This window comes from Protopterus annectens, chromosome 14.part0 (genome assembly GCF_019279795.1).
Source record: "Protopterus annectens isolate FY-2018-M chromosome 14.part0, PAN1.0, whole genome shotgun sequence".
Lineage (NCBI taxonomy): Eukaryota > Metazoa > Chordata > Ceratodontiformes > Protopteridae > Protopterus > Protopterus annectens.
In genome coordinates this window covers 832,605,563-832,632,105 of record NC_056748.1, presented here as the reverse complement: position 1 = coordinate 832,632,105, position 26,543 = coordinate 832,605,563, and the positions used below count along the sequence as shown (strand labels likewise).

The 26,543-nt window shown below is 41.6% G+C and overlaps 1 protein-coding gene across 8 annotated transcripts in view; it reads right to left on the bottom strand.

Annotated features, from left to right (window-relative positions):
• The window catches only part of LOC122789279 (dynamin binding protein), a 1,317,438-nt gene that overhangs the window by 242,788 nt on the left and 1,048,107 nt on the right, over nucleotides 1–26,543 (bottom strand). For all 8 annotated transcript variants that reach the window (XM_044056581.1, XM_044056587.1, XM_044056586.1 and 5 more), the window contains one exon: nucleotides 18,918–19,065. In XM_044056581.1, the coding sequence (XP_043912516.1) occupies nucleotides 18,918–19,065 (148 nt within the window). The remainder of the gene's footprint in view (nucleotides 1–18,917; nucleotides 19,066–26,543) is intronic.

The following is a 26,543-nucleotide window of genomic DNA, read 5'->3' as shown; positions in this document are numbered from 1 at the left end:
ATGTTAAGCTCATTTCTAAATTCAAACATAACTTCTCTACTTGCAAGTGCAATACAAATAAAATGGACACTTTCTGAAAAATAAAAATCATAACTTACATTTTTAAATAAAATTACAAAGTTCTGAAACTAGACTTTGCAAATTTGGGAAAAAACTCACAGATCACATTTACAACAATGGAAAAAAAAAACAAATACATTAAAAAAAAAAAGTTCAGGAGATGTGAACATGTGCCCATTTTAGTTAGGCTGTCTAAACATGTGAATCCATCCATCCTCAATCCCTTTTCCCATTTTGCACATGGGGTCGGGGTGTCACTTCAGCAGTGACAATCATCTTGGGCCAAGGTTTACACCGCTGGGTGGCTAGCTGTGCCATGGTAGTTCATTCATACCACTTAATGGCACACACTTTCTCACCTACAGCCAATTTAGTGTCCAATCCACCGACTGTCTTTGGAATGTGGAAGGAAACCAGAGCACCCAGAGGAAACGCACTTGACTGCAAGGAGGACATGCAGACTTTGCACAGAAGGCACCCCAGCTGAGAATTGAACTGGAGAACCTCTTGCTGTGAGGGGACAATGTTAACCACTACACCAACGCGGCCACCCTGTTAATATAATATGGAAGTTAAGTTCATGGTCTTTGCTGTCAATATGATACCAATAAGGCTGAAATTAGTCATGCATTATCTTTATTCTGACCAAGCACAAAAGAACACACACAGATTCTCAATTTCAGGTCTATACGTCTCAAAACCTACTTAACTTGGTAGCAACACTGCAAAACTATACATAAAAGATGGCTAATAAATGTTACTAAAATTTATATTTTAAAGACTAGAAATAGACATTATAGCATAATATTTTTACCACATTTAAACTTCTTCAGCTGCATCAATAGCTAAAAGCACAATACTTATTTCAAAATGCAAGTCAACCAATCAAAATCATATCAATTCAGTGACATCATTAATACACATTTTTTTAAATTAACTATTATTAATTAATGTTATCACATTAAATATGAGAAACCTCCTCATACCTCTCATATTCAACTTTGTTTTACCAGACTCTGTTTACAATGTTCACATATGGCAAGTATAACTTATCAGCTAGGCTTCCCAGTGCTATACAGTTTTACCACTCACTACTTCAGAGATTTGTATATAAAACTCTCAAAATGTAAATTCAAGTCAATTTCCATTAATTATAACATATCTACTGGACATACCTAAGCTTAATAATTAAATTATGCTCATTAATCCTTTAGTAACAGGAACTGTCTTAGCCCCCCACCACACACACACACACACACACACACACACACACACACACACACACACACACACACACACACAATGCTTACACTTTAGCACAAACCATAAAGCTTTTCTTGTATGTGAATTTCCTCAAAGTTAAAGAAATTACACTATAGCACTCGATCGATCCTAGTTCCTCACCACAAGACTGCTGAGGTGGCACAAAGCCATACAGGCCCACCTGCCTTCATCACCTCCTCTAACACCCAGAACATTTGGGTCATAGAGAGGGCGAGAAGTCCTCTATGCCACAGAACTGAGACAACTTATAAAGGTTATGACGATTTCCAGAAAATATCAGATTTTGAAGTTACAGAACAAAATGTTCTTCTTGGCGACTGGAAAACATTGACTGGGAGTAAGGTAGTTGTAATATTAGTTTAGGAATGGGTTTTCGAATGTCGTTTTCCTTTTCTCCATCATAACTTGTATTTTTTCTTCCTTCATGTATCTGTATTTGATTTCAATAACTATTTCTCCCTAAAAAGAGGGGACTGTATTTGTAATAGCAAGAAATGTGGTTTGAAAGCAGTACAACAGATAACCACACCCCTCAGATACTGAATGCTGTGCTACTTTTCTGACAAAATGCCAATATTACACAAAAAATATGGTTACATAATGCACAGCTAAAGGTGATTTACTGTATTGTAAAATGCTAACAGGATTCTGAGCTATCCACACTACACGAGACAGAACCCACACTGTAAAAGTAGCCAACTCCAAATCCAGCTCCAGACAAGTGACAAGTGGAGTACTTCAGGGTTCAGTCCTGGGACCGCTCTTGTTTGGCATCTACTTCTCTGAAGTACAGGCCAACACAAAGGGACTCTGGATAACAACGTTTGCAGATGACTGCAAACTGGGAGCCATTATTGAATCCCCAAATGATGTGGATACTCTACAAAAGGGCCTTACAGAAACAGATGCTTGGTGCCAAAGCCATGGGCTCAAGCTCAATGCCAAGAAATGTATAGTTATCCCCTTTGGGAAAAAACATGTATCCGTGAATTACCATATAGGTGGCAGTACACTAAACACCGAAAGTTTGATAAGAGACTTAGGGACACAGGTGGACAGTGGTCTCACCTTCGATAACCACATCACCACAACAGTCAGGAAATCCTTCTATGTGGCACACCTCATCACTAAGAGCTTTTCATCCAGAAAAAAGGAGGTCATTGTCCCACTGTACTCATCCCTCATTAGACCCATTATAGAATACAATGCCCCGTTTGGTATGTACCTCTCAAGACATCTGCAACAACTGGAAAGGTCACAGAAATACCTCACTAAAAGAATCACAGGGCTAAAGCAGATGCCCTATGCTGACCGCCTTAAAAAACTCCAGCTATACTCTGTCACATATCGTCTACTCAGAGGCGATCTTTGCTTAACATACAAGGCCATGTCAAACCCAGAGCTGTTGGACATGCTACACTTAAAGAAATCCCAATCCCTCAGAGCCACATGCTCCAGGGATCTAAACCTTGTCATCACAATAAACAAAACATGCTGGAGGGATAGGTTCCTGACCCAGAGACTCCCCAGACTCTGGAATAGATTGCCCATACATGTCAAACAGAGTGCCTCTTTGGTCCTCTTCAAAAGGAACCTTGACGATTGGATGGGAGAAAGGAAATTCACCCCGGGGATCATGTCAGTCGCCCTGCTAGACAGGGGTCCAGGGAAGTAAATAGTGTGGGAAGAAATAGCCAGGGAATTGTTATGGCTAGGCTTGTATAGGCCCTAGGGCTGATAGCCTAGTACCAACCTATGAACGACAAATATGGAAACACTAAAAATAAACTTTATGCTGGAGTCCAGAATGTGTACTATGTAATCTGAAATACTTGAAAGCAAAGTTCTTTCTGTCCACCATGCTAGCAGTCATCCTTCAAAACTACCCAATACAAAATCAACTTCTTTAATCATAGAGAGGATATGTTCATCTTCTTCCTACTACAAAGTTCAAATGCAACTCAAGATGAGAGTGTGTGCATGTACGCCATGCACACAAAGACACATCCAGACACATTTATTTTTATTTATTTTTTGTTATGCATTTCAGTAAACACATTTCTTATGTTACCATTAATCCAGTTATGCTGTTAGTAGGAGACTGAGAACTAAAAATAGCAAGATGTAAAATTTCCAAGTTTATTTATTTTGTAGTCCTTCATTGTTTACACAGCATACTTAATTTTTTACCCATGTAAATGTATGGGTTTACTGCAGCTTATGGTTAGGAAACTGATAAAAACTAAAGCATTCTGTGCATATCCAGGGTGCTTTACTGAGGGAGTATATACTCATCTCTCACAAATCCTATCTCCCAGAAGACCACATAAATCAAAAATACTTTTAAATCGGCAACAAAACAACCAAAGAAAGATGTTCCCCTCGATGAAAGGCCAAACACACTGCTTCAAACACCAAAAGAAAAACAAAATGGGGATGCTAGGAGGCAAGCAACTTATGTAATGTTGGACTAAAAGAAAATAAAAAGAAAACTTAAGTATATTGCATGGCAAAAGTAATGGATACTATTATGGTTTGTTTTCTTTTATATTAATGTGCAATCTGATATTAAGATTAAAATGTGATGATTTAATAAGGACATTTAAAAATAAAGAACAGCATGGAGGAGCTGCACCTCCCCCATACTGGGCGTGTGCACACACACACACACACACACACACACACACACACACACACACACACACACAGGTGTACAAACACCCAAAAGTTAATGTTGCTAAGACTGACACAAACAAATAGAAAACAGAATATTGAAACTGAACTGCACATGCCCCAAAACATAATTAAACGTTTCTTGCAAGAGAGTAAGAACAAATCAAAAAAGGGCTGCAGAAACTCTGGTAAATGAGGAAGCTTGTTCTCAAGGATGTTGAGGAATGTCTGAAAAGGGAAGGGAGATTTTCAAACCATGAAATATCCCCAATGGATAATCAAGAGAACCCAAGAATCTGAGGTGATCCAATGCCAACTTGGAAAAGAAGGAAAGGTGGGCAAACAAGAAAACCTGGCTGAGGGGAAGGGAAGACCAAACAAACAGAACCAGGTTTATCCTGAAACGAGGGCTTCTAAGAAGGAGTCTGAGTAGACTTAGCAGGAATAAAATGCCTAGAACCCTTCTTACCCTTAGGAGCAGGAAGAGCGATTCTGTGTACAAACAAAGGCAGACTTGGAAGGATAGCACCTTTGAAACTTGAGAATAGGGGGAAACAAAATTATGCTTCAGTTCCTACAGGCCCTTACCCTTGTTCTGGAAGGATTTAAGTCAGCAGCAGCAGTCCCAAAAAGACTTTTGTTATCCAGAGGTGCATCCAAATGTTTGGCCTTGATGTCACCAAGCAAAGCCTGAAGATGTAGCCAGGAGTAATGTCTCATCACTGAACCAAAGGCAATAGCCCTGGAAGAAGCATTTTATAGAGTGACAGGCACTTCAGAAGTGGACCCCAACAGGGAAAGGGCAGAAGCTTTCCCCTAATAAGGAAGGTTAGAAACCAACTTAGAAACCTGGGAAAGGAGGGCCAAAACATACCTGGTGATAAGAGTCTGGTAGATAATGGCCCTTAACAACAAGGTGGCTGCAGTGTAAGCCTTCTTGCCCAACCTTTCCATAGCCATACTATCCTTATCAGAAGTAGCTTAGTAGATGGCAACAACTTAGAGGGTTTGTCAGAAGAAATGGAACAGTGAAGGATCAGCAGAAAAGCACTTATAAAGAAATCTGGAGTCCTCAAACACCTTGTGGAACCCCATCAGGCTTCTTTGGTGTAGGAGGCCGAGAGTCAGGAGATACAGAAACTGCAGAAAAAGTATCTAAAAGTGCAGCCAAAAAAGAAAGGATGGTGGATGGTCTGTAGGAGCTCACAGTACCTCTTTTGAATGTCAGAGACCTGGGAAAAATTCCACTTAATAGTCCATCATGTGGGCAATAGTACCCCCAAAAGGCAACTCTTCCAAGGGATTGTCTAGACTCACCTCTTCCTCCAAACCGTAGTCTGGTGGGGGAAAAATAAGCTAGGCAGTCTTCCCCAGAATACAAATCCTCACTGAAGGAATCCAGTTCCCTTGGTCTCTTAACATGACTGGAAGACCAGGGGGAGCAGGAAAGTACAGTTTTGTACCTACCATAAATGTAGATGTCCGATAGATATGCAACTGCAGTCCTGGCATATGGGTTGTCCTGCCTCAGGCAGCCCTTCGGTCGGCCGGATTCCAAAGTCCGGGTCCGGCGACGGCCGATGTCACCTACTCCCCGACGTCAGAGCGGCTGGGGTGTAAAGGCATCCGCCGACGCCATCTTCTTCAGTGTTTCTTGCCCCAGATGCTAGGTGCCCTCCAAAGAAGGCTAATTTTGGTGAATGGATAAAAAATTCCAGACATGCACAACAGTAATAAACAGATACACCATAACAGATATCCCCAGCTAATAGAGGAAAGGGGGAATGGACCCAAAAGGAAAATTGCAGAGGGGTAGGAGGGAGGGAAAACCTGACTGCAGTTGCATATCTATCGGACATCTACATTTATGGTAGGTACAAAACTGTACTGTGTCCTTCAAGAATGCAACTGCAGTCCTGACATATGGGTTGAATACCATAGCCAAGCTGGGGGTGGTAGGATCTAAGAAAGGGATGGTGTAGCTAAAATGTCCTGCAGGACTGCCGAAGCAAAGCCTGCTTGGGATCTGGAGTATAAAGGCAGGTTGTAGTGTTTGGTAAATGTATACATGGAGCTCCATGTAGCAGCCTCTAGAATGTCCTTTGTAGCCACTCCTCTTAGAAAGGCTGTGGATGTGGCTATAGCTCTGGTGGAGTGTGGCCTAATATTGGCTGGCACACCTTTGCCATGGAAAGAGTAACAGAATCTGATGCAGTGTCTAATCCATTTTGAAATTGTTTGGAGATTGCCTTTCCTTGCACTCCAGCAGCATAAGCTACAAATAGTTGGTCAGACTTTCTGGTGGTCTTTGTTCTGTCCAAGTAGTAGCGTAATTGTCTGTGTATGTCCAAAGTGTGCAGCAGCTTTTCCCCCTTATTTTGAGGATTGGGAAAGAAGGTAGGCAGGTGAACTGCTCAATTTAGAGACACCCTGGATATCACTTTTGGCATGAATGAAGGATTGGTTCTTAGAGAAACTCTGTCCTGATGAAAAATGAGAAAGGGAGGTACTGCCATCAGGGCCTGTATCTCCGAGACCCTTCTTGCTGAGGTAACTGCCAACAGGAAAACCATTTTCCTTGAGAGAAATTGCATTTCTGAAAATGCTGCTGGTTCAAAAGGAGGAAGAGTTAATTTTTCCAAGACGAAATTGAGGTCCCATGCAGGTACTGGTGTTTTTTTGGGAGGTTTGATATTCTTTATCCCTCTTAGAAACTGTCTTAGCAAGGGATGTGAAAACACAGGTGGATCACAGTTGTATTTTGCTGAGATTGCTGAAGCGTGAATTTTTATGGAAGAATATGAGAGGCCACTATGAAACATTTCTGCCAAGTATTCTAATATCTGTGGTATCCTCATTACTGATGCATCTTGACCCTTGCTGGCATTCCAGATGATGAATCTCTTCCACTTGGCTGAATAGGTTTTTCTGGTGGAAGGTCTGCATGCTTCCAGCAAGATTTCTTGTACTTTTTCGGAAAGAGAGGTATGGGTGAAAGTCATGGAACCCTCCAAGCTGTCAGCTGCAATGTTTGCAGGTTTTGATGTACAGTCCTGTAATTGTGCTGTGTTAGAAGCAGAGGCCATTGAGGCAAGGGCCACGGTTTGGTGTGAGTTATGCTCAGTAGCAATGGATACCAGTGCTGCCTTGGCCAGTCTGGAGCTATCAAAATTCCTTTTGGTTGTTCTGCTTTGATCTTCAGTAACACCTTGGTCAGTAATGGTAGAGGAGGGAATGCATAAATTGTTAGGGAATTCCAGCTGAAGGAGAGGGCATCCGTTCTCCAGGCTAGAGGATGGTGCGTCCTTGAACAGAACTTCTCCAGGTGATGATTGAGGTGAGAAGCAAAGAGATCTATGTCCGGTCTTCCCCATGCACTTGTTATTTGTGAGAAAATGTGTGGATATGCAGCATCCATTCGTGCGGATCCAAGAAATTTCTGCTCAGCCTGTCCGCCAGAACATTGTCCTTGCCTGGAACAAACGGTCAGAAATAAAAAAAAATTTGACTCAGCCAAATTCCAACTAGAATTAAATTCGTGCAACTGGTCCATACTAAAACAACTTCCCCTAGAAGAAGCGGTATTGTATTTTAACAACAAATTCCTTGAGATTCTTAACTTTCATGCCCCTACTCGCTCAAAGAAATCCAAGGCAGTAGCTGCTCCTTGGCTTTCAAAAGAGACCAGGCTTAAAATTAATCTCAGAAATAAAGCTTGGGCTTTATGGCGAACTACTAAACTTCCGCATGATCAAATTAAATACAGACAACTTAGGAATGAAACTAAAAAACACATACTACTAGACAAAAAACAATACTACCACAGACTACAAATAGAAAATCAAAATCACCCTCAAAAGTTCTGGTCAGGGTTAAATAATCTTCGCCACCCTGGTCACCCTACCACCCCTGTCCCAGATGCCTATATCAATAAACCACCAGAAGTAGTCTCTGACAGTTTTAACAGATTCTTTACTGAGACTATCCAAGCCCTAGCCAACCAACTGCCTCTAAGTTCCCATAGTCCAGGTAGCTCTACCCTTACAAATAAACCTTCTTTTAGCTTCCAACCTGTTGCTACATCATTTATCCGCACCTTAATCAGAAAACTAAAACCCACAACTCTCTCAGCTGACCAACTTCCAGCTGAATACCTGCAAATATCAGCCGACGCCATTGCCTACCCAGTGTCACTACTTATCAATCGCACTCTAACAGAAGCAAATATTCCTAATATCTGGAAAATATCCTATGTAATCCCTCTTCATAAAGGAGGCAGTTCTACAGAACTCTCCAATTACAGGCCTATTGCTATACTCTCTCCTCTAGCAAAGATTATGGAAAAATGTATTCAAAAACAGTTTATGCAACACCTAATTAACAACCACCTAATGGCAGATACCCAGCATGGCTTCAGACCTCACCATAGCACTACCTCAGCCCTACTTGTCTTCACCAACTCCATAAATCTCCACCGCAATAATAACCTTATTTCCTCAGCTCTATTTTTGGATCTGTCCAAAGCATTCGATACGGTGGATCACCAACTATTAATCAATACCCTACAATCTCTTTGTCTAGATCCTAAAGCCCTACAATGGTTTAATTCATACCTAAGTGGTAGAAAACAGGCCATGCTATGGCAGACCAAACTATCCACCCTGCTACCTAACACCCTGGGTGTACCACAAGGATCTATATTAGGCCCATTGTTATTCTCTATCTTCATCAATGACTTGAACACTGTCATTCCCAAAGTCAACTGTATCCAGTATGCAGATGATTCCACGCTAATTTGCTCAGGAACATCTCCTACAGAGTTACAGTTAACTACCCAGTCCACCTTTACCACTATAGAAAACTGGCTCTCAAATCGTCGCCTGATACTGAATCCCAAAAAGACTAAAATGCTGTTATTCCTTCCAACACAAAGGTCTAGCGGCATTAACTTTACAATCAAAGCAAAGGATGGCACAATAATTTTGCCAGACCATTCTACAAAACTACTGGGTGTCACCATCGATAATAATTTAAAATTTGACCTACATGTCAATCAATTGATCAAAACCATCAATAAAAAACTAGGTTCATTGTATAGAATAAAAAGCTTTCTGACTCCCCCAGCTAAAGTTGCCATTGCTCGATCTTATCTTCTCTCTACTCTCCTGTACGCATCCCCTCTTCTCCACAATACTAGTAAGACTGTTCTGAATAAAATCACAATCTGTTACAATCACATCGCCAGGTTTGTTACTAGATTTCCTTTCAGGACACATCACTGCATTAACCTATCTTGGCTTGGATGGCTCCAACTACCTAGTCTAATACTGTATAACCAACTAGTTATGACACACAAAATTCTATACAATCCTGAAAACACCCCTGCACTCAAAAACCTGGTTACTATTTATAACAACCCTAGATCACTGCGCTCTTCCAGTAGACTCCTTATCCATAACTTAGCCGGTGACTCCCTCTTTACTAACTCTGCAGGCAGAAATTGGAACCTACTACCTCCTGAGATAACCTCACTCTCTTCTCTAGGTCAGTTCAAAGCTAAACTCAAACTTCACCTGGGGTCAAACCGGACTTGCTACTGTATCAAGCCTGGCTAACTCTTTCTCTAGATTTTGTATAGATGTTATGTGTATGGATTGTCTTGATATTCCTTTGTAAATATACTATTACTGTCTAAATGTTTTTTCACCAAATATACCATTACGCTGTTCATGATATGTGACATATATTGAAGTTTTTGAGATATGTAATACATTTTTTTTACTTTGGGAGCTTTTCTCCCCGGGCCTCCGCTGAAAATGGACATGCATCCAGTCGGACTATCCCGGTTAACAAATGTAAAATAAAAAAAAAATAAAATAAATAAAAATAAATAAATGTTCAGTTTCAGGGACTTTTCCCAAAGAGTCATTGTTAGTCTGCAGAGGGGGTAAGAGTGAGCGCCTCCCTGCTTGTTTATATACCACATGACAGTGGTGTTGTCTGTCCTTATTAGCAGATGACCTTGTTGAAGGGATTTCCTGAAGGCCTCGATTGCATGTATCACTGCCAACATCTCTTTCTGATTTATGTGCAGATGCATTTCCCTGGGAGTCCATTGCCCTTGACTGCATCTGCCCTCCATGTGCGCCCCCCCATCCATGGTCTGAGGCATCTGTTGTAATGGTTTGACTTGCTAGAGGTTTGTTGAAAGACATGCCCTTGTTTAAATGACTTGCTTGAGCCCACCACAACAATTCCCTTTGCAGGCATGGAATGAGTGGTATTACATCTTCCAGATTTTGGCTGTGTTGAGACCATAAGCTTTTTAGGTACCATTGTAGCTTTCTCATGTGTAGTCTTGCCAGAGGTACCAGAAGAATGCAAGATGCCATGAACCCCAGGGCCTGCAGGATTTTCCTTGTGGGCAGCTGGGTGAGCTTTGCTAGGCTTTTGAAGTAATCTGGTAAATGTTCTTGTTTCTCCTCTGTGAGGAAAGCCATTTGTGATTGTGTGTCCAATTTGGCTCCTAGAAAAATAATCTGTTGGGATGGCAGTAGTCTTGATTTTTGAATGTTGACTGTGTATCCCAAAGCCTGTAGTAATTGAATGACATAATCCAAGTGTCTTATCAAGGTTTGTTTGCTGTCTGCTTGTATAAGGCAGTCGTCCAGGTAAGGGTATATTTGAATCTCCTGGAGCCTGCAATGTGCAACTACTGATGCCAGGCATTTCGTGAATACTCTGGGTGCAGTAGATAAGCCAAACGGCAATGCTGAGAATTGATAATGCTCTGATCCTGCAAGAAATCTGAGGTATCTTCTGCCACTGTGTCTGATTGGGACATGCAGGTATGCCTCCTTGAGGTCCAGAGTAACCAGCCAAGACCCCTTGCCCAGCATGGGAAGGAGTTGCTGTAAAGTCAGCATTTTGAATTTTGGCACAATGAGAAAAGTGTTTAGAGCGGACAAATCCAGAATAGGTCTCCATTGCTTTTCTTTTCTTGGAACAAGGAACAGTCTTGAATAGAATCCCTGGCCTTGTTCCTGAGGAGGAACCTTTTCTATTGCTTTTATTTGTAACAGCTTTGAAACTTGTATGAGTGCCTCTGCCCTTTGATTTTGTGGCAGGTTTGGCATGCCTTGTCTCGTTGGTAAGGTATGGAAGTGGAACCTGTAACCTTGGTCTACTATGTCCAGAATCCATTTGTCCCTGTGGTGCAGGTGAACTCCCTACGCCACTTCTCTGATTTGGAGGTTGTCATTGGCGGCCCCTGTAAGAGCCTCGGTATTGCCCTCTACCTCAAGCACGCCTGTTTTTTCCCCTTTAAAACTTGTCAGTGTCTGGAAAGGACCAATTCTTTGAAGGCCAATTCCTGCTGAATCTAGGTGGCTGAACCTGGAGGAAATCCTTGACTGTCTGTACTGATTTAGCCTTTTCCTCAATAGACTTCAACACATCCTGTGCATTAGCACCAAAAAGCTTCTGTTTTTCCAGAGGTGCATCTAGGAGCTTTACTTTAACATGGTCTGGCAGTGGCTGTTCTTTCAGCCAAGCATGTCTACGTATAACGGCCCCTGTCATAGCTGACCTACATGAAGCTTCCAATGCATCATAACCACACTGAAGAAAATGATTGCTAACCTGCTGAGTGTTATGAACCAAATCCTGCAATGCCTTTCTATCTATAGGCTCAGGAGAGGCTAGCTTTTTCTGCAAATCATCCATTAAGTAATCCTGGTACAGACAGTTAAGTGACCTCATGGCAAGGGTGGAAGAGGTATAAACTTTTTTGCCCCATCTCTCCAGGGACCTTGATTCCCTGTCTGCGGGCAAAGGGTTTTTGGCCAAGGAAGTAGCCACCCCTTTGGGCCCCTGAGAAATAGTTTCTAGATCCACAGAGTGGGCCTTAAAGAGATGCTTGTGAGTTTCAGGAACCCTGTAATATCTGTCTGGCTTGACAGAAGCAGGAGGGAGAGAATCAGGGGAAGCACTGGAGTCTGAGTATACATCATCCAAGACATCCAACACTGGAGGAATAGCTAATGGTCTGTGCTGGGGTAACTTGAGGAAGGTACGTAGCCTTTTCCTGGAGTCAGAAAATTCCTGGCCCTGCCACTGAAAATGTTCTCTCATGGAGTGGAGAACTTCTCCGAAAGAAATATCCTCTGGAGGAGAGGCAGAAGGAATTGATTCCTCAGCATCAGAGTCCTCGTAGGCCTGGAAGGATTCTTCCTGGGTATCTGAGTGCTCTGAATCCCTAGAGGCTTCATCTGAGGAGAGGGTATCTGGCTGTTCTGTCCTAGACCTTTTATCTGCAGGAGGCTGAGAACCTCTGTCTGGGTGCGACTGAGAACCTCTGATTAGAGAGATTAGATCTGCAACTAGGGTCATGATCTGTTTATCAGAAGAAAGGCTCTGGGAAATAGTTTTAGGAGGATGGGCCTTAGCCTGGCTGGCATCCTTAGCACGTGTGTAGGCCTTGATGGACATGGAGACCGGAGGCCTAGCTGCTCCACGTGCAGGAGTAACTTTATCCACTGGTATGGTGTCAGGTAATTCTAGAGCTTTGGTTTCAGGAGGAAAATCAACAACTGGCACCAGGGTAACCTCCGGGACCGAAGTACGCGGTAAAGCGGTGTCGTCGGTCTGGAGCAGTTGAATTACCACCTCCAAAGAGGCCGATGCACTCGCGGTAGGCTTAGGCGTGGTATCGGTGGACGACGCGGGCCGAGGATGTCGGTCCCGGTCCTTACGCTTTTTGGAAATATGTGCTGTCGGTTGTTCCGACGGCATGATATAAGCATAATTTTTTCCAAAAAAGTCTTCGGCAAATTCTGCCCGGTGCCTGAGTGTGCGCTTATTAAAGCAAGCACAGGCAGCACAGGCCGAGACGTCGTGGTCTGGGCCCAGGCAGGGAAGGCAGTAAGAGTGGAAGTCCTTATGAGGTATTTGTTTACCACAAGACAAACAATTGTTAACCTTTTCAATTTTTTCTGACATCGGCTGAGGCAAGAAAAAGGTTCCCCAACGGGGTACTTAGCTTTTTGATGACTTCGGTAACTGAAAACACAGGAGCTGACCGACCGGCACTTACGAACTGCTTCTGCTTCGGGCACCGTGCGGCAAGAAAGACTGAAGAAGATGGTGTCGGCGGATGCCTTTATACCCCAGCCGCTCTGACGTCGGGGAGTAGGCGACATCGGCTGTCGCCAGACCCGGACTTTGGAATCCGGCCGACCGAAGGGCTGCCTGAGGCAGGACAACCCATATGTCAGGACTGCAGTTGCATTCTTGAAGGACATCACAACCTGAGAAAGCTTCAAGGCCATCAAAGCATTGAACAAACATGGTGTGAAATCCCGACATTCACACAGGGGATCCTCTGCAATATGGAAAATATGCTTGGTCTTTTGTTTCTTTTTTTTTTTTTTTTTATTTGACATCCTCATGAAAAACTCTTGGAGGGTCAGACCATTGACACCACTCAATAATGGCGGTATGAATCTCCTCCCTCACTAGCACCTGAGGAATCTCCCTTGGTCCCTTGGATGTTGGAAAAGTTTCCAAGGACATGGGAGGATTTGGATCCATGCCAGCCTCTGACAGGGTCACAGCAGAGGAATTCTGTATAAGTACTAGTCTTCAGGGCTTTCACTAACCTTTAGAGAGATATCCAGGGGAAGCTGAACAGCAACTGGGTCAGGTCTGACGTTTTGGCCTTCTTGCCAAATGGCTAGCCCTCATGATGGGAGGATTTCACCATGGCACCCTGAGCCAGCAGCTTAAGTCATTGGTTCTCAAAATATATGGGCAAGGAGGACAGGCAGCAACAGAGAGTCTTAGGCACAAACACCAAAAAGATACAACACTGCATATGATCATGGGAAGCACCCAAACAAAACAAGACACTGGTTGTGACAGTTATTATTGGGAATCTCCTGCAGTGACATTTTCCCTTTCTGGATGACATGAACACAATACCAAACAACAGTGTAAAAAAAAAAAAGGAGTAGAAACCCCACTGGCTTGGTACCAGCACAGCAGAAGGGTATTCAGACCAACATATGGACTGGAGGCAAAGATATTCATAGTGCTTGCATTTGTATGTCAGCTTTATTCAGTATATATTGCATGGGGAGTATGTGTGACACACGGCACCTATAAGGCTTAAAGGCTTTGATATACTGGCCAGATGTTCGGCTATCTATGGCAGGAGATCACTTAGGTAAAGGATACCGCAACAGCGATATGGAAGGATACTACTAGGATACATACTGACACAGAACCTATTTTTAAGAAGGTGGTGGAGATTATCTGAAGGAGCTGGATAAGCCATTGAAATATGAAGTTGTGTTTAAGACAGGAAGGTAACTTATGAGGAGTAATAGAAAAGTTTATTGTGTAGAGGGGGATCGAGGTTATATAAATGGTTAGGATGTATGAGCTGACAAAGGGAAATAGAGTTACTCAAGCAAGGAAAATATGCATGACCAGGTGTTACTTTAGTAAAGACTTGCAGGTGGGAAGTTTCATGGTTTATTTTAGGTACGTTGGGATAATGTTCCAGAGTTTAGATACATAACAGGAGTATAGTGAGTCACCTGCTGAGGTACACTTTGTTGCGATTACTAATTCATTCTCTGATGGACTCCATAAAGTGTCCTGTTCCTTCGTTTGTTTGTGTTCATTTGGAATTTGTATGCAAAAGAAAACAAAAGTGAAGAAACAGTACAAATGCATCAAAACAGACAAAAAAATAAATAAATAAATTCAATAGGTCAATTTTTACTTAGAAATGAACTTATTTTAGTAGAGTTCCCCAATAAATCATCACGGGTAGGTGGACGGCTCCTAGGATATCTATTATAGGAAACAAACGCAGGTCTGTCTAACCTTAATACTAACTTTTCAGGGTCATGGCTAGGTTACATGATTAGGGGATATGCCTGATGGAAGTTTGCATATTCAATTGCATTATCCCCCCTGAGATCAAACTCAGCCATAACACCATGAACTTGTGAGGTGTTATGAGTATGTTAAGCATTAAGACATATGCCTGTATTAAGGATGAACCTCTCACCCAGAACACCTAATCCAAGTCCATCTTCAGACTTGGAATAAACCCTAACTCCATCTCTAAGCATAGTCGAGCTTCAACTCTTAGGGTTATGCTTAGAGTTGGGGGCTTGATACAAACCGTTTAGTTTTGCAGACAAGCTGGTGATGTAGGTGTAAACTATAGTCGACTCCGCTTAAATGCATAGCTTCGGGACTGAGGTTACTTGCAGTTAAGTGGAGTATGCTTATAAGCAAAGTTGCTATGAGTTATTATATATTAATGCCAGATGCACAGTACAATCACACAAAAAACAAACACACAAAAAAAACACAAGTACAGTGATAGAGTTCAGAAACTTTACAGAAAAGTTACTGTTGATACTTGTTACGTGAGCAGGAAGTCTTTCATAAACAGGTTTAATTACAGCTACATACAGTAGATGTAATTAAACAGTTTTAATTACAGCTACTGTATGTATTGTAGTTGTAGCAGAAAAAGCCTCTTTGCAAACTGGTATTACAGTATCATTTTTCTACCTGCCACAGACTTCAGTACGACTTATTCATGTATTCACTTTATTCTATCTTTATTCTGCTTAACATTCAGCCTGTGTACTTTATCATGTGTCTAGCTTAGAAAGCAGTATGGCATGTCTTCCATCTAAAATCGATTTTATCCTGTATAGTCACAATGTGCTTTTTCTGTTTTCTTACGCTAGGTAAGGCAATGTGCACAAAGTGATACATTTCAGAAACTTTATAGAAAAAAGTATATAAAACACTTACAGTAGTCAATACAGTCCCTCATGGTTTTTAAGGAAAAACTGTTATGTCAGAACAGCTGTTTGGTGTTTCAGATGAAATACAATGTCCTTCAGTTCACAGAAAGTGGAAAACGACTCGCATCCATTTTGTTCCATAAATCTGCGCAGTATATCCAGAGACTGAATTATGTCACGGAAGTGTCCTGAAGTAGTAGAGACATTGTCCTCATCATCACAGTCTTCCGCTTCAATTGCCAGCAGTGGACTGTTCTGGAACAAATTCACAATCAGCAGCCATTTCTTCTGTTTCATGTTCTTCATCAACTGCAACGTACTGCTTGAAATCATCCATTGTCATGCTTTGGTGCAAGTCTAATGACAGTCTAATGACAGTGCAATAGAAGTCTGGCTTTCTTGATTATAAAGTCTTTTAATAATGTCGACCCCCCCCCAGCTAAAGTAATATATTTTTTTTAAAAGTTTCTTCAACATTCTTGTAATATCCCTTAAATAACAGGTATACTTCCTGCTCATGTAACTCTTAATTGTTAAACAAAAGTATACAATATCCCTTAGATAACCGACAGACTTCCTACTCACGTAATGATCACTTAATGACGGTACGGACATATAAATCACCATTACAGCATGCAGCCATCCTGGGCTATGCAGTTATGCGGAGTAAATAACATGGCAGCGAACTAGTCAGGATTTGAGACAGCTATGCATTTAAACAAAGTATGCAATTAACTGATGTGTGTTAATGCAGATTACACTCCAATACAGTTCCATTGACTAACAACATGACTGAACAGACTATGCATTTAACTGGAATATGCTTTTATCCCATATGCATTTGAGTGGAAATGACTGTACTGTATTAACATGCAGTATTAAACACTCATCACATTTCTGGAGGCAGTATTCCCTACATTTTCTTCTGTGGTCTTTAGGACTTCAGATTCGAAGTTCACCGAAGAACTTTATTTTCTAATTTTCTTGTGTTTCCCACTTAAACCAATACGTTGGTTGCTATGAATACTTGTTCAGCTATGAAAATTTTAAGAACTTTATGAAAGTTTTCCTAAAACTGCTTGCAAAGTTTAACCTTAAAAGATGTGTGCCATCCTAATTATACTGTACTGCAGCATCCCAAATATAAATACAACTTGTTGTTTGTCTTTCGGCTTTTTCCCGGTAAGGGGTCGCCACAGCGGAATCCGGTCCACTAATGATTGGCAGTAGATTTTTATGACACGCCGAGGTGCCAGCTCGACGCCCAACCTTCAAAGAAGGCACGCACATTTATGCACGCATGTCTTTCGAACGCTACCCAACCGCGGGAGGACATGCAGACTCCACACAGAAGGCACTCCCAAGCCAAGCCAAGAATTGAATGGGAGAACCTCTTGCTGTGAGGTAACAATGCTACCGCCGTACCACCGTGGCATACAACTGCATACTTAAATGATGTGCATCCATAAAGCAAGATTTAAAATAAAACGAATTAATGAAACTGATAACGTTCCAATGAAAACTTCGAGAGAGAGAATATACATGCTATTGGTATAACAGGAAGTGGGTGGATCGTATGGAAAAAAATCTGTGGAAACAGCACAAATTCAATACATGATAAAGACTTCAAAAGAATTAGTTCTTGAAACAGAACTGAAACTATTAAAATGAAACTCCAGTAGCAAACTATTTATATTCTATGGCGCATTTTCAAAATTCCTTTTTAAACCAATTAGTTTGGGCTAATTAAAAATAAAGTCAGACTAGTTTACAGTAAATCAGCCAATGGAGAAACATACAGGTGACATCAAAGCACCAACTACATATTTACAATTTCTGGCAAATAGACTTGTACCGTTTCAGTAACGGAGGCTTGTACTGCTCATGTTTGAGGCATAAACAAAAAAGTAATAGATTTTTATTTTTTTTTTTATCTTTTATGTACTTATATCACATTATTCACAGTTTTGGTGTTAGTTTTAACAAGTACGAATCTCTTGGGATTTTACTGGTTGTAGTAAGGTCATGTGATATTTTTAAATTAATTAAAATGTGATGGACTAAATTTTTATCTACTTGTTCTTATGAAGTACCATTGTACTTTAGAGTTGAAAGTGCTCAACAACCTAATCAAATTTTGAGTGTAGTTTACCAGGTTTGCATTTTCCTCCTCTGAATCCGTTGGTTTGGTAGTTGTGCTTTTAGCTGTGTTCTTGGAAGACAGGTTTTATGCTAGATGACAACTGTCAAAACTTGGGTATTCAGATGCTATTTTTTTTCATAATATGCAGAACTATAAAAATGCTGCCAAGAACCTACAATCAGGCTATTAAACTATACATGAAAGTACTTTACTCCTCAACATCATAAAAATAAAAAATCCTGCATTACTGGTTATCAAGAAATATTCTCCACCAATGAATATTTTTATCACATACATCAATGTCCAAGTTTTATCTGTTTACCAGTTTTATAAAACTAAATTCTTACTGTTGAGATCTTTTCCAATATAGTTACAGCATTTCAACAGCCATACTCCCTTACTGCTGTCTCGCACTGCCTGCTTACCTGTAAGTCATATGGTATAACTAAGGACAAAGACCTCTTTTTAATTTTTTTTTAATGGCGCTTCTTCCTCTCCCATTACACACTCCTTTCCTGGGTTGTGTTTCCTTCATGCATTACTCTGCATTAAGTTTAAATCTGCAAATTGTGTGTATGGTGAGCAGATCCATAACTCATGGTTACCAGGAGCATGAGCTCAGAACAGAAGCCAATGTGAGGGCCTTTCGATCCTGGACTCACCACCAAAGAGGCCCTAGGTTGAAAATACTAAATCTGAATTTTTTGCGTGTTACTGGACTCAACATGCTAGAAGCCCTGCTTACTGAATGCCATTGTAAGATGAGCCATCTCTGCGAGACATTTGATCCAACAAGCAGAAATTGTTAAATTTAATTACAGTAACCTAAATGACAGCTAGCTACAACCCTGAAGGTGACAGTAAATGTCATCAAGCTGTACGTTACAATAAAAAATGCAGATAATACACATTTTTCCTACCTCAAGGTCTCCAAACATTCCAGGAAGTGTTTCTGAATGCTCTCATCTTTCTCATAAGTATCCAGTAATAAAGTTGAATCGGTGTGATTTTGGCAGTAAATTTTGTACACTTCTTCCAGTTGAACTTTGTGTTCCAAAAACACAGGACCTTGTAGGAAAAAAAAAAAGATATCCAGCAAATGCACATGCCTTTTACGCCAGTCTTCACTTAAAACCCTTTAATAAAACTATTTGTTCCAAATTAAAACGTACACACTTATAACTTCTGAAGAAAGAATCTCATTCAGAAAAGGCATGTTAAATGAAGCATATTTTAAAAAGTATGCTGTCAGTCCTGTAAAATTAGCAGTAGCATACAGCATTTGGAGCATATCAAACCGTCAAAGGTAGTTTCTGCAAACATAAAATGTTCAAACTCTGTTCACAGAAACGACTGTCACTGATAGTGAGGTTTGCCTCGATCCACTATTGTATGACCTCAGAGCTGGTATATACAAGTCTGGTTGGTGAGGGGAGTGTCCCCTCCACATAGGGAGTGCATGGGGGGGGCTTGCCCAGGCAAGAAAAAGGTTTCATCATATGCTTGCTGTAGCTACTTTGGGCGAACAGTTTTCATATTTTTTTCCATACACCAAAACAGTGAGTCAACACGAGCCCTTTAGCAACAAATTCAACATTTCCAGACTACATCTATTATGTTCCTTAGTGGTTCATACTGTTTTCAATATTTATAAAGCCTGAGAACAAAAGGCACTGAGCCACACCACAAAGAAGCTGCACTGGTAGGAACATGTAATAGTAATCTGGAACATCACACAGGATACAAATTAAAAAATTAAACTCATTAGACATGCTTAAGACAAGAACAGACATTCTCATGAGAAATAAGTTCAACACATGGTAAATATAAAAAGTCAAATATTAATGGACTGACTACCCTAGTCAGTAACTTGCAGTCAGACTGGTGTGTCAGGTAGTCCTACATATATTTCAGATAATTTTTTCAAAACTGTTTTGCATTTCTCTGCCGATGACCTCTGGAATAATTCATATATTTTTGTCATCCACATTAATCCTGTTTTGACTTTCACAATCCTTACCTGGAACACCTTCAACTAGTTAAAAATGGCACAACTATCATCTTTCACTTTTGTCCTGCTTACTGCTACTGAACTGAAAACACATGTTATCCCGGTTTACCTTCATGTGTGCGTTTTGCACACAGGCGAACAGCAGATGTTTGAAAGGACGTTTGCAAAGTTTGCAAACATCAAACGCAAAATGCTTTGAAAGTGCAATGAGCAAATTCACAGTGACATTCGCTCATTGTCGATTTGGCATTTTGGGGCGAACTGCACTATAGTGAGGATTGGAAAATGGACCCTTTCCCCACTGTAGTGCGATCTTGGAGTTAGTATATTAAAGTAGGGGGAGTGGGAGGTGCAGGGGGACTTGCCCCCCTGCATTCATTATATTTCTTATTCGACATTTGTGTTAGAAAATCAGCAAATCTGCTTTTTGATTTCTTAATTTTCGAATATTGGAAACTGTCGCTGTTTTGTTTTTCGTGGTTACGATTCGCTTAAATGAGCAATTGCATGAGTGAGTTTCACCTATGTAAAGGTAAACCTGTTATCCCTTACCCCTTTGGTTGCATCAAATGGCACACTGGTAGTGAAGACTGTACAATAAGCTTTAGCCATGAAGCCATGACAAGGTGATGGACCTGGAACTGTTGCATCATGTCTTCTGCCTGGGAGTTGTTCATTTTTGTTGTTGTTCTACTTTTCCCTTTCCACCATCAACTACTTCAAATCTGCAGTTATATAAAAGAAAAGGATGTGGTCCACCACAGTCAGTCTTCAATTATCTGAGAAACGTGACAAATCAAATGGGGCAAGCCAATCATTCAGAGCCACAACTTTATTTCTGAACAAGGGCCATGAGTACTGCAAATGCAACATGATTACTGTACTCCAGTATAAATGTTTCTGATATCATCATCACTAGACCCAAGTACAGTGAAGTTTGATGAACCCCTCACAAAATCTCAATACACAGTAACGGTTCATCTACAAAAATCTCAACTCATGGTAACAGCTTACCCATTAACAACTGGTGCTAATTTGAAAAACTCCTATTATTCAGTGCAAGTAAGCAAGCAATACAGTTTTAGGACATCCTAACCACCTTCTTTAGGTGCTTAAACGATGGCAATTCAAAAGATCTAGGATGCCTGCCTTGTGGTGGGCAAAAGAGAAATGATTGTCCTCACAAGCTGGCCATTCATTTAAAACACCTAAATATGACAACGATGTTAAAAAAAAAAATGTAACCATGTAATAGTAAAATGGCTTTCCATCACAATTGTTAACACCTGAAATTGCAGATTTGCTGATCATGAATGTTTAAATAATATTTAAAAACAGCAAATTTAGAAACTTGCTGTTTCACCATTGGTATGGTTTTTTTTTCCTCCGGATGTGGAGGGTGGTTTACCTACTTGCATGCAAAATCTGAAGGTAATGCTACTCAATGCTAGAAGTCTAAACCTTAAAATGCACTCTCTCGAGGCACACCTAAAAATGGAGAACATCGATGTCTGTGCAGTAACCGAGACCTAGTTCAAGGCTCCAGAGAGCACCCCTGCAATACCAGGCTACAACTCTTACCATACTTTTCAGCCACCAAACCAGGACTGAGACACTAAAGGTGGAGGAGTGTCCATACTCACCAAGGATATTCACACCTCAAGGCTAGTTGCCCAACACAATGCATCTGAAATTCTACAGGTGCAACTAACACTAGGTAAGACTGCAATCCAAATTATAGCTTGCTACAGATACCCCACCATGCCCTAAGATTCTCAACTACACCTTTCTACACATACTGGAAAATATTAAGATACAACCAAACAGCCTAATACTGGGTGATTTCAACTACCCTGCCATTAAATGGGAAAACTACTCAGGTACCAACACCTTTGCCCAACGGTTCTTGGAATTCATAAATTCCAACGCCCTGGATTAACTAATCCATAGTACCACCAGGGGCTCAAAATATCCTAGACCTGGTCATTACCAACATGGGAGATCAATGCTCCACACCAGTGTCACCCTCTCGTTGGTCAGGTCCGACCATAAGCTAATCACTCCTGACATCCACATCCTACCTCCACCCCCCAAGAAGGGAATCCTCCATAAAAAACTTCTCCAAAGCCAACTTCATGCTACTCAAGTCAGAAGTGACAAACTTCATGACTCCCATGCAGATGGGAACTGAAAGTTCGACTGCTGAATCCTACGCTAAGGCACTGTACGAGCACATCCACTAGTGCATGAATCGTGCCATTCCAAATAGAACCAAGACACCCTCCTCCAAAAAAAGGAAGCCAATCTGTTGGTCCCCTGCCATAAACAAACTATACAACAGAAGGAAGAAACTGTTGCAGAAAAAGGAAAATCCCAGGATGCAGAAAACTCCCTTACCTGCCTCAGTAGGAATCTGAGATCCTTCAAAATCCTCCAAAGCTACTTACGAAAATAAAATTGCCAAGGATTCCAAGGACAACCACAAGGCATTCTATAGTTATGTCAAGAATGTAAATGGCAATGCTCAGATCTGCTCTGAGCTACAACAGAATGGCACTGGATATACTGATCCCAAGGATATTGCCAATATTCTGGCAGATTGATTCAGTGCCAACTTCACCCCCCTCTCACCCCCTAAAGGGCCCATCTCAATACCAAAATATTGCCAAATTCTGGTAATCACGGCCACACAGGTAAAAAATGCACTCTCCAAAGCTAAGAATACAGCATCCATGGGACCAGATGACATCCCGGGCTGTGTACTACATGAACTACAAAATGAACTGGCACCTCACCTAAGTGTCATGTTTAATCATAGCCTCACCTCAGACTTCGTGCCCAATGAGTGACGCACAGCTACAGTTATCCCACTCCACAAGGGGGGATCCACCTTGGATCTTGGGAACTATCGTCCCATCAGTCTGACGAGCCTGATCTGCAAAGCCATGGAACGCATTATCATGGAACTTATAAAAAAAGACACTGGCAACCTTCAAACACTGGACCCCACCCAGTTTGGTTTTGTGAAGGGCCGATCTTGTCTCCTCAACCTGAATGACTTCTTCGAATCAGTCTCCAGAGCCGTGGACGAGGGTAAGGCAGTCCACACAGCCTATCTGAACCTCACCAAGGCCTTCAACACCATCCCCCACTCCAGAATCATAGATAAACTTACCAAGCTGGGCATTAATCTCTACATCACTCGATGGGTTGCTAATTGGCTTATTGACAGAACCCACACTGTGAAAGTAGCCAACTCCAAATCCAGCTCCAGATAAGTGGAGTACCTCAGGGTTCAGTCCTGGGACCACTCTTGTTTGGCATCTACTTCTCTGAAGTACAGGCCAACACTAAGGGACTCTAGTTAACAAAGTCTGCAGATGACTGCAAACTGGGAGCCATTATTGAATCCCCAAATTATGTGGATATTCTACAAAAGGGCCTTACAGAAACAGATGCTTGGTGCCAGAGCCATGGGCTCAAGCTCAATGCCAAAAAATGTATAGTTATCCCCCTTGGGAAAAAACATGCACCCATGGACTACCACACAAGTGGCAGTACACTAAACACCGAAAGTGTGATATGGGACTTAGGGACACAGGTGGACAGTGGTCTCACCTTCGATAACCATGTCGCCACAACTCTCAGGAAAGCCTATGTGGCACACCTCATCACTAAGGGTTTTTCATCCAGAAAAAAGGAGGTCAGTGTCCCACTGTACTCATTCCTCATTAGACCCATTCCAGAGTACAACGCCCCACTTGGTATGTACCTCACAAGACATCTGTGACAGCTGGAAAGGCCACAGAAATACCTCACTAAAAGAATCACAGGCCTAAAGCAGATGCCCTATGCTGCCCGTCTAAAAAAACTCCAGCTATACTCTGTCGCATATCGACTCAGAGGTGATCTCTGCTTGACATACAAGGCCATGTCAAACCCAGAGCGGTTGGACATGCTACAATTAAAGAAATCCCAATCCCTCAGAGCCACATGCTCCAGGGATCTAAACCTGGTCATCACAATAAACAAAACATGCTGGAGGGATGGGTTCCTGACCCAGAGACTCCCCATAATCTGGAATAGACTGCCTATACATGTCAAGCAGGAGCACCTCTTTGGCCCTCTTCAAAAGGAACCTTGACGATTGGATGGAAGATAGGAAATTCACCCTGGGGATCACGTCAGTTGCTCTGCTAGACAGGGGATCAGGGAAGTAAATATTTTGGGAAGAAATAGACAGGGAATTGTTATGGCTAGACTTGTATAGGCCCTAGGGCCGATAGCCTAGTACCAAACTATGACCCTATGAACCTTGTTACTTACATACACTAAACTTGCAGTATCTCACACTAGAGGGAATTCTTCAATATACATCATCATCAGACTTAACATATATTCCCACATCCCCCCCCCCCTTGTAGTTTCTCTACTTTAGGAATCACAGTTACATTTCTCAGAAATTCAACAGGTACCAAACAGCAGAAAAGAAACTACGCACAACTTTATTACATGAATGGAGACAGAGTAGGTTTAATACTACAATGGTCTCTCCTTACAGGTCTAGTTGTTACAGTAGGTTGTTTGTTTGTTTCTTTGTCTTTTCGCCTTTTCCCGGTTAGGGTCGCCACAGTAGAACTCCGGTCCGCTAATGACTGGCAGTAGATTTTTATGATGCTGAGTTGCCAGCCTGACGCCCAACCTTCAGTGAAGCCACACCCATTCACGCATGTCTTTCGGAGGCCACTCGACCGCGGGGAGGACATGCAGACTCCACACAGAAGGCACTCCAGTTGAGAATCGAACAGGAGAACCTATTGCTGTGAGGCAACAACGCTACCGCTGTAAAGTATTCTAAGTTACTATTGCTTAAAAACACAGCCATGACTTCATGTGATATTCTGGTGTGTGATCGCCCCTATCACTTCTGCCCTATGTACGTATGTACGTACGTACGTACACATACACACACACACACACACACACACACACACACACACACACACAGCTAAGCAGTCTGTGCTCTCTGTTCAGAATGACAGTGAGCTGCTTATGGGTATATATCAGGGACCAGCATGCTGTTTTCTAGCTTTAACTGGTAGCCTGCAATAACACTGGCAATGCGAACACTTTCATGAATGCCATCCTACAATACCTGCCATAACCCATCATCACCTTTGATTCACCACGGAATACAGAAAAGCCCACTGAACAATCCCCAGCCCCTTTCCCAAACCCAGGTTGTCACCTGCATGATCAAGACACCCTAGCCCAGTGCCTTTGGACTGGCTTGTTATGATAAATATTCCAAAAACAATTCTGCTATTTCTTACAGTTTGTCACTGTAACAATAAATCATCTGGTTATAGTACATTACCCTTCCTTGACAACAGCAGGAGTCAATAAGCCTACCTTACCTAATCTATGCAGTCAACATTCTACCTCTCCTCCAACCTTTGTTGGATCCTCTAGTTGGACTACTTCTTACACCAATGGGCAGAGGTCAGTTATACGATCCACTGAAACACAGCCGTGTCACAGCCTGTACTCTCCCGGACTGTGCATCCATCTCATAGTATTTTGTGAAGGTATGAATAGCAAGATCACGTGGCAAATTCAAAACATTTTGTGCAGAAATCTTTCTGAAATATGCTGCTGTAATGGCTACTACCTCACTAGAATGAGCAACACCATCTGACATAACAAAAGGCAATCCAGTAGACCAGCCATTTGGAAAAGTCTGTGACAGATGGGCCTTTTTTCTCCTTTTTGAAAGATACAAAATAGTGAATTTGTTTTTTTCCAAAATAATTAGTCCTTCCAGAATAATATCTAACTTGCCTGTGAACATGTAGTATTTGCAGGCTGTGCTCTCTTATCTTACAGTTTGCAGATCATTCCTACAGTTTGCAGAGAAGACGATGGTTGAATGGATTATCTTCGGTCTGGATGAAAGGAAAAACTGCTATCCATGGGACAAATGGAAGACAGGCATAGGCTGCAAAAAATGACTAAAAAAAATGACTGAAAATATGACACTAATTATGTGTGTCACTTGTCAATGAATTTAGGTAGTACAAAAGCCCCAGAATAAGACTGTACATGAATTATCAATCCCTCCAATCACACACTCCAGAGACCTCAACCTCATTACCACAACCAACAGAATGTGCTGGAGGGACAAGTTCATAACCCAGACACTGCCCATGCTATGGAACAGACTTTCCATACATGTCAAACAGAGCACCTCACTGGCCCCCTTCAAGAGAAATCTTGATGAGTGGATGGGAAATAGAAAATTCACCCCGGGCATTACTCCAGTGGCTCTACTTGACAGAGGCAGTGGGAACTAAGGTCGGGTGGCATGATGCCAGGCTTGTAAAGGCTCCAGGGCCATTAGCCTAGTACACACCTATGAACCTATGGTCCAAGAAATTAACCTTTTACTTCTCATGTGGTATCTTCTAGTATTAGACCTCTTAGCTTTCTTTAAAACAATTAAACTTGTGAGGGAAAGGAGCCACTACTAGTCCAT